At 44.1% G+C, this 9,727-nt stretch overlaps 1 protein-coding gene across 2 annotated transcripts in view; it reads right to left on the bottom strand.

The window, feature by feature from the left end:
- Positions 1-84: 84 nt before the first annotated feature.
- Positions 85-9,727, bottom strand: part of LOC111875353 (glucose dehydrogenase [FAD, quinone]) — a 20,200-nt gene continuing 10,557 nt past the window's right edge. For both annotated transcript variants that reach the window (XM_023871544.2, XM_023871554.2), the window contains exons 2-3: positions 7,000-7,253; positions 85-1,892 (exon numbers count right to left, since the gene is read on the bottom strand). In XM_023871544.2, coding sequence (XP_023727312.1) covers positions 263-1,892; positions 7,000-7,253 — 1,884 coding nt within the window. In that variant the 3' untranslated portion in view covers positions 85-262. The remainder of the gene's footprint in view (positions 1,893-6,999; positions 7,254-9,727) is intronic.

The following is a 9,727-nucleotide window of genomic DNA, read 5'->3' as shown; positions in this document are numbered from 1 at the left end:
CCCCCCCCCCCCCGTGGGTCGCGCCCCACAGTTTGAGAACAACTGGTCTAAGGTAAGGAAAAGTAAAGTAATTTATTTCTTCTTGAACATATTGGAATGTTTATTACAATTGATTCACACAATATAAAGCGAAATACATCTTTATTAGTAACTGTATTTCGTATCAGTGGTTTAGTGTTGACAGTTTTCTCAGCATAGGAAATACAAATTTGGTTTTCTAGAAACAGCAAATGTTAACAATAAAAAAGAATGATGACGTATTCTACGACCGCCATGATTTCTTACGAATGTGGCTATAACTGTGTCGCCAGGGGTGGGCCAACTTTATGAAGTCTGAGGCCATTTCGCCGATCATGATAGAAGGAGCATTGGTGTTAGCACTTGGAATGACAGGCATAATGGAAGCGTCAACTACCCTCAACTTCGTGACACCATAAACCCTCAGTTCTGGGTCAACTACAGCGTCTGGATCACTCACGTTTCCCATTTTGCAAGTACCTGACATGTGATGGGCTGTCGCAACATATTGGTCCAGCGCGCAGCTAAAGTAAGCGTAAGTCCCGAACGTTTCGCCCTCACAGCCTTGGATATGTGTTGTGTCCAAGACGAAACCGTTTCTCTCAAACGCTTTAGTCTGTGCAAGTTTCATGCCGAAAAGATGTCCTTCGATAAGAGGCTTTCTGTCTTCTGGATTAGCCAACAGGTTCGGGTGAACCAGTGGTGGATCAAATGGGTTAGTTGAGTTTATAGTGAAGAATCCGCGACTTTTCGGCCTAACATAATAAGGACCTATCGTAATTTGTGTGTAATATGACCCTGGAATACTAATGCCCTCAGTTATTACGTCACTGAAAGAAAATCCGAACTTAAGATCCGGATAACCATCTGTGGCGATAGAAGAAGGAATATAACCCGACAATTGGGAGATTCCTATTGCTGATAAAGGCCCATCGCGTGTCTTTACATACTGTTGGATGTCCGCAAGCCATTCCTCTTTAGTGCTAGGCACGGTTGATGATCTGGTAAGGTTGACAGTGACACCTACTGAGGTGGGATGGTTCATCAAGTTATAACCAACTTTCGAGTCTTTGACAACCTTTATTCCCAAGTCGTTTAACGTTTCTTTGGGGCCTATTCCAGAAAGCATGAGAATTTGAGGTGAAGATAGAGCACCCGCGCTGAGAATTACTTCCTTGTCTGCATAAACTTTCCCCTTCTTAGCATGGTTACCATCGAGTACGTATTCTACTCCCGTTACTCTCTTATATTTATCGATATTCAGCTTCGTGACTCTAATGCCAGTTGCGATGTGTAAGTTCTTTCTGTGACGAATCGGTCTGAGAAACGCGTTGTTTGTGCTCTGTCTGACTCCATTTTTAACTGTTCCTTGCATCAAAAATATTCCGGTTGGATGAGGACCATTGTAATCTGTGTTGTTATATCCTAATTCCTTGTATGCATCTAATATTGTATGAGTGTTTTTGTCGTGGTAAGGAAACGTCTGTACATCCAAATATCCTCCTGTCGAATGATATACGCTATCTTGGGAATATAAATGGTCTAGATTATTTTCAGACTTTTTGAAGGACCTGAGGACTGACCGCCAGTTCCATCCGTAGTTCCCTAGATTATACCAGTTATCGTAATCCTCCTTGAAGCCTCTTGCATAGATCAAAGTGTTGATGGTACTTGAACCCCCAAGAACTTTGCCTCCAGGCCAGAAGCAGGGGCCTCCGCCGCATGTTTTTGGTTCTGGTTGGGTCCAGTGCGGCCAAAGAATCGTGGACTTGTCGGATTGTGAATATGTTTTGTATGCTGGTACGTCATCGATTTGTGTCTCCTCTCCTCCTGCTTCTAACAGTAGAATATTCCAGTGTGGCACTTCAGACAATCTGTTTGGAAATAATAAGAATTGGATTTAGGAAGAGACGTAGATACCTGAGGAAAACATTGAATGCAGAAATTTACGAAGAATTGACCCTATAAAACAGCATTTCGTATCCGTCAACAGAAAAATTCAGGTAAAAATAATGCCAACATTCATTTACATTAATGTTAATCACGACATGTTTTGATCCCTATTGGGTCATCATCAGGTGCATCTGTATACTTGGATGCTGATTTTTTGTTCGATATTGATCCATATTTTTTCTTCATACTTGTATTTGACGACAGGATTATCGCTTAGTAGCGAGCCCCTGGTTTCTTTATTCTTCGGCTTTAAGCCATATTGGTATTAAATTAAAATGAAATTCGTTGAAAATTAAGATTAAGATTAAAGTTAAAAGAATTTTAGTACTACACCCAGTGTGTATGGGTTCATATTAAATTGTCAAGTTACGTATTTGAGAATAAATAGTTCAAGATGGTTAGGAATGCCGATTTGGCCATTCTAACGGTACACTGGCTCTCCCTCTATGATTCTTCCTTGATATTGTGAGTATGATGTAGCTGGGGCCAGGTTTAGAAGTTTTCCTGTATGAGACATAGTGCAGCTCACGTCTTGTTCTGTATTTGTTCTCTGAGACTCTGTCAAAGCTATCGTACTTTACCGTATAAAGACTAAATTTCTTCTGTATAATATTTATAAATTCAGTTCGTACCTCACAGGGAACACGTTACGTTTCCGCTACAAAGCCCTACCGGTTAATGCTGTTTAGGGAAAATAATCGCTGTTTACTGTGAGAACCATACGGAACACATAAATACACTGTGTGGGCAGAATGCAGAGTTCAGTTCGTACCTCATAGAAAACACATCACATCTCCGCTACAAAGCCCAACCGGTTAATGCTGTTTAGGGAAAATAATCGCTGTTTATTGTGAGAACCGTACGAAACATACAAATACACTGTGAGGACAGAATGCAGAGATTCGGAGCGTTAAGACAGATGATACATATAGTAGCCACTAGGCTATAAAATATTAACCACAAATGAGGACATACTGATAGAAAAACATTCTCTTTGAATTTGCACTAAATGAGAGATAGGCGGTAGAGGTTATTACAAATGACACAAGTTTCAGTGGTTTACAAACAGCCGTCTAGGGGGCACTGAAGTGGATGAAAAGAGGAAATGCGTCTTTTAGTAAATTTGAAAAGAAACTGTTGTGACAGGTGTACACGGTGAATGAACAAGAAGTACTCGTAAGTAAGCTAGGCTACACAATAACAAGACCGGTGAGTAGGTACTCCGTTATGCAGGACATGAAATTACAAACTGAATTCTTTGAAATTTAATAATCTTACTTAAAAAAATAGGAAGATTAGTGAAAGTCTCTCTTATTGAATTTCGACAAAATCTGTGGAAGGGGTTATGCAGTGCATGGATAATTCCATCTATGGCCATATTACGTTGGGTCAATATGATTGAAAATTCCCACATGTGGAAACTCGATAGAATATCTCCACCGTAGCTCAGAGACGTAGAATGCGACGAAAAGGGAACCCAGTATCTGGGGGTATAACTGGGCCACCTTGTCACTTCTTCTTCTTCTCCTTCCTACTTTGCTCCCAACGGGAGCCTAGGGTACCGTGAAATGCTTCGTTTCTCTTCAGTTTCTTAATCTAAGACAGTCGGTAGGACTCCTTGGACGGGGGTAAGTCCGTCGCAAGGCCGCTACACACTAGCGAGCTGTTGCATGTAGCGTAAGCCGGCCGTTATGCAGTTGCGTATCCCCGTATCGTATCTCCGTATCGTATCAGTGTGGACGGTACCCCGTATCATCCTTCCGTTGGAAAATGATACGCAACGGGCTGTTCGCTCGCTTGGCACGCGGTAGCGTAGCTGGTTGAGGGATTATGCTACAAGCCGGAAGGTTGCTGGTTCAAGTCCCGATGAGGTCATTGGATTTTTTTCCAATTGACCTAATCCTACCAGCCGCGCTTTGGCCCTGGGGTCGGACTCAGCCTCTAACAGAAATGAGTACCAGAAATTAATTAAATAATTTTCCTGGGGAGTAAAGCGCGGCCGGCGCGTAAGGCTGACAACCTTACCGCCATCTTTGAGCCGATTGTCTAGATAATGTGGGACCCTCAACATCTCACAACCCTATGGGCTTTAACGGCCTGTTACAGGGATAGCTTTACTTTTTACTTTACTTAGGCTATGGCTCAAAAGGAGCCGTTTTTCCAATGATGATGTTGATGATGGCTGAAAATTGAACTGCCCAGCAGCTTTTGGCGGAAGTGTCCCGTATCGATTTCGAACAATGTCCGTGAAAGGATTTGTGAGATGCCAGGAAAATTCCATTTATAGCCTCATGTAAATCATTCTTTATTATCAACCAGCATGGCTAAAAAGTCGGAATATCCAGCCTACATTTGCTGGAAGCCTTCACCCTGAATTTTAAGAATACGTGTATATATCCATGTGGGCTATGGGCACGGGCTAACAGACGGATACTCGTATATATGACTTCCCATAAGGCGTTCTTTCTTTGCTTCGTAGAAATGCCTAAGAAACAAATGTCCATCTGTGCAAGATTTGAAGTTATCGTGACGGTGACTGCATATTACTGTCTTCTGGGTTGTGTCATCGTGTAGTCTGGTAGACCGATACCAACGTTTCGAAGGAACCTTCTGCCTCCATCTTCGGCGAAAAAAATTAAGTCGATCATAGAAATAAGTACTGTTATAGGGTAAGGAAAGTATTTCCCCCAGTTACTCTGCCCGTGGAAAACGGTCTTTTGAGCGACCAATATATTTTGCAGTCTCCAGGGATAGCGCATTCGGTATAGCGAATGGCTACAGGCTCTACGACCAAGGGGTTAAGTTCGAGTCCCGGTGGGGGCAAGAATTTTTACTTCTCTGTGTCCTCCACCCACCTTCCTATTCAGTGGGTAACGGGGCTTTTTTCTTGGTAGTAAAGCGGCCGGGGCGTCAAGCTGACGACTCACCTCCAACTACTGCCAAGGTCAAGAAACCATGGGTCTATACATCCACTTCCCTTTATGTCTTTATGGTGTAGTGCTTAATTGGTTAAGCACGGAGAGAACTTCAACTTACCTCTGCCCGTTATTCCTACAGGTCTGCTTAGTGTCTCCTTTCTCGGTCCTCCTGTACCCTGTAGCCATGCGTTTTTCTCAACTCTCGACTTATTCTTCTGCCCTGAATGCGAAGGTAGCAGTTTCCTCCTAAAGGTTGGTACCTATCTATAAGACTGTACGGCGTCTCCTCTCGTCTCAGACTACAGTAAACTTCGAGTGTCCATGTGTCCTCCTGTGCGCATTTTAAAGTCACTTCCAGACGGAAACTCTTGGCAAATCTGAGTTGTATAAGGGATCGTTTCGACGTCTCGGAAGAAGACGGTAGCAACGGGTTCCTCCGAGACGCGGAAGCGACGTAGGGAATAACGACGCCCAGGGTGAAATGGACTAGTGAGGCCCTTTTCGGAAATATGTGAGAAAATGCAATTTATTGTGGAGGCTGTTGTAGCTCGAATTTCAGCCATTTCGAAGGTCCTTACGTAACTTCATTGTTAGGTATTGTTACAGCTTCTTTAAAGAAGCAACCAAATTCCACTGCAGAAATGTGCCACCCCTATATGCGTACACAATAGCAATAGATTTTGTAGAAATGATGAAAAAGTAAGGTGAACATTTTAATTTAAAACATTCTNTTCTACCCTGAAGATGGGGGCGATACGTTCCTCCGAAACGTCGGTTAACACCACATATACACGGTGCCAAATCCCAGAAGACTGCTTTCTTCATAGTCACCGCCGTGAAAGCCTCAAATCTTACATTCTCATTCCTATTACACGTGTTCGAAATTAAAAGTAAATTCACATCCACAAAATACATTAAGCGTCATTTTCGAAGAGACACAGTCTCTTTGTGTTAGAGATTACTAGGTTATTAACGGTGAAACAAAGGCACAAAGTGAATCACGTGACTTTGCTTTTTACAGTGCTGGATTATTACTACCCTCCGTTACTATCCACGGTAATGCTCGAATTATAAACCAATTATTCCATTAAAATAACAAGCGAGGTACTGAGCCGACGCTCACTTCGCCCAAATATTCCGCACCCCCACCCCCCTTCGCCGTTACTGCCTAAACGTTAATAACCACCAACCAGACAACACGGAGTCATGACTAAAAGTTTCACCACCGTGATAACTCAGAACTTTACATCACATACAGAGTTTTCGAGCACGCTGTACCGTAGTTGGTTGAGGATTATGCTACAAGTCGGAAGGTCGCGGGTTCGATTCCCGATGAGACTATTGAATTTTCTCAATTGACCCAGTCCTTCCAGCCGCACTATGACCCGGGGGTCGACTCAACGTCAAACAGAAATGAGTACGAGGAACCTTCCTAGGGTTAAAGGATGGCTGACGAGTAAGGCTGACAACCTCATCTCCAGCTGTGAGACGATTGTCTAGATAATGTGGGAGCCTCGACGTCTCTCAACCCTATGGGCCTCCACGGCCTGTTGCAGAGATAGCTTTACCTTTTTTACCTTTTACATACGGAATTTTGCTCTTTCACGGTGTATGTTGTAAGGGACCGCCTCCCCTGTTTTTTTTAATCTGGCCTCGGGGTTGTGCGTGAGAAGTGTGGCTGCAGTAGTTGCAGTTGTAGTGCAGGAATGAGGAAGGGTGACGAAATGTAACTAAATCTTGTACCTAAAGGGGCCCATACACGTGCGAGTCTGGCTCGCGAGTCCGACTCGGCGAGCTTGACTCGGGAGCCGGACTCGGATTAATTTCACCACAAACGCATGAGCTGACTCCCAACTTTGCGACCCACACGCGGACGAGTTTGGCTCTTTGGAACCCGAGCCGAGTCGGACTCGCAAGCCAGACTCGTACGTGTATGGGCCCCCATAACTTATACTCACGGTAGAATCCCTTATCTCTGTTAGTGGACACGACCAAATGCACTGCGCATTCTGCTTAGAACGGCCAGTCTAAGGACACGGACTCTACCTGTGGACTCTGTCTCATGAAGGGCGAAACGCTGGGGAATTCGCGGCGTTAAGTGGGCACCAACCTGTTTGCGACCACGCTGCCTGCGGATCCCGCCCCCACTATCACGAAGTCATAATGGCTGCCGTCAAGTTTTGCAGGGGGCGCCTTCCCATCTTTGCTCTTGAGGAACGTCGTGACGAGCCCTAGGATGAGGGTCGCGGCACCAGCACTGTTAGAACCGTTGCTAAGCAACAGTTCACTGGCTCTGTAAAACTCTTCCAGCGACATTTTCTCTTGCAGTCGTAGTTTGTCGCTAATGCGGAACTGTCGGTAGACCTGTTAATAAACACGGGAAACATTGGTAATATTCAACTGAGCAGGTTAGCTCAAGCGATAACGCTTGTATTCAGGAGGTCCTTGGTTCGGATCTCGACCGGGATTTTGACTATCTTGCTGAGAATATTCGTAATTTTCCCAGTCGCCACAGGTAAATTCCGGGATGTTACTTTAAAATATGGCCATGACCGCTTCCTTCCATATTCTTTCGTATCCATCCAGTCTCAGTTGCTGACAGCGTCACATTATGACATGTAGACCTGTTGCTAGGCAACGACCGCGAAATAAGCGGCTACGCAAACAAACATGTTTCCACGGCAAAAATTGCACTGCAACAGATGAACAGTGATTTCTGTGCTGTCAGTGACGAGATATTATGAGCAGGACGAGTTAGTGAAAATTTGGTTGATGAGTTAGTGAGTTACTCAGAAAAATGCAGTTCAGTTGTGTGCTGTTGCTATGAGAAGCTGGCAACTGAGGCCGGGAATAGTTCGGGAACCCAGAGGAAGGGGAACGTCTGCCGTTCGAAGTCTCTACCAAGCAACGGCTAGTGGAGACTCTAAGAGTCTGAGAACACTAGTCTGTGTGTGGTAGTGATTTGTGAAGTGTAGTCACGGTTTGTGTGTGTAAGTGGTCAGTAAATCCGACTACCAACATGAACCCCGTCTATAGTCACGCTCATACACTTGACAATATAAACAGAGATGCAGAAATCAGACAAGAGTTTAATTGCTTACCCAGAATAATAATACCAAAGTAAAAGTATAAACATCAAAGGAATATGCAAAAGATGTCAGGCATTGAATGTGTTTTCTCTTACCAGTTTGTAGAAGATGGGTGACACGTGTCATCATTAGGCCCTCACATACACAGTGTGTCCAGGTTCTGTTAGGACTGTGTTCATTAAAAATACAAGACGTGAATTATTTTCAAAATTTCACTCTGTTTATTCAAAACAGTCTCCTTCTGAATCATTTCATAGCTGGAATCAATTGAAAAGTTTTCGAAAACAGTCACTGTACTCCTTTCGTGGAATCGCATTTAAAACTGCGGTACATTCCCTTTGGATGTCCTGGATGGTGTCGTGACGGTCTCCTTTCATTGCCAACTTAAATTTGGGGAACAACTAGAAATCTGCTGGAGCCAAATCTGGTGAATTTCGGAGGATGATCAAGGACTGTGATCCCTTTTCTGGCCAAAGAATCCCGCACGATCTATTTGTGGGGTGGGGCATTGTCGTGGAGGAGCGACCAGGAACCTTGCTCTGGATATTCAGGTCGAATTCGAAGAATTCTCGCCCACAAACGATTGAGGACTCCGAGATAATAATCAGAATTCACTGTCTGACCTTCTGGCAGAAACTCCTTGTGAATGATTCCTTTGGAATCGAAGAAAACGGTTAGCAGTGTATTTACTCGACTCTATGCATGCGCCCTTTCTTTGGTTTCGGCTTCTTTGGGCTCAACAACGCTGCCCTCTGCCGCTTTATGAGAGGCTCATATTGAAAATACCATGTCTCGTCACCAGTAGCAATCGGTTTTGTAAATTTTGTATCACTTTGGGCCGAACGTAACATGTCTTTGCAGTGTTTCACTCTGGCAAGTTTTTCATCGCCTGACAGCGCGTGCAGTACAAACCGCGCACAGACCTTCCGTTTGCCCAAATCCTCGGTCAAAAATTTGATGCACAGTACTTTTTTGTATTCCCAAAAGCTCCTCAATGAGTCTTGCAGTAACACATCCGTCTGATGCGAGGATTTCAGTCACTTTTTTTCACATTTTCTTCGGTGCGACTTGTTCTCGGCTTTGATGCACGTGGATCGTCTTCAGTGTCCTCTCTGTAGCATACCATCGAAAAATATTTGAGCGACTCAAACAATCCCCCACCAATGGTATCTCCACCTTATCGTGGTGGAGGTGTTCGAGAGCTCCTGAGACCCTGAGAGCATGCCGCCGGTAGCGTAGCTACTGGTAGGGTCACCCATGCCGGACAGGTGAAGGGGTAGGAGTCAGACAAAGAGGGATACCCTGGTCTTCCAGGTTGGGGGTTGGGCGTGAGGCCAACAACCTCACACCGTAAAAACTAAATTGTTCAGAAATCCGAGGAAAGAGTAGCCGGACGGAACTATTCAAGACGACCTGGAAAATGTTTAAAGGATTTGAGAATTGGATTTTGGAATGTATTATCTCTTTACAGAGCCGGAGCACTAAAAATGCCACTTGAACAACTCGATAGCTATAAGCTAGATATCACTGCTATACAAGAACTGAGGTGGTTGGGTAGAGGAGTCATGGAAAAGAGGGATCATATTGTACTCTATAGTTGTCAGAAGAAGAGTCACGTGTTTGGAACAGGTTTTATTGTTAATAAAAAAAGGAAGCATCTTATTTTAGACTTCCGGGCAAAATCTCACAGAACATATAGGATGCGAATTAAGGGAAAGTTTTTTAACTATAGCCTTATTTGTGCACATG

This window comes from Cryptotermes secundus, unplaced genomic scaffold (genome assembly GCF_002891405.2).
Source record: "Cryptotermes secundus unplaced genomic scaffold, Csec_1.0 scaffold576, whole genome shotgun sequence".
Classification (NCBI taxonomy): domain Eukaryota; kingdom Metazoa; phylum Arthropoda; class Insecta; order Blattodea; family Kalotermitidae; genus Cryptotermes; species Cryptotermes secundus.
Note: the sequence above shows the minus strand (reverse complement) of the source record. Positions and strands in the feature narration are given on the sequence as shown.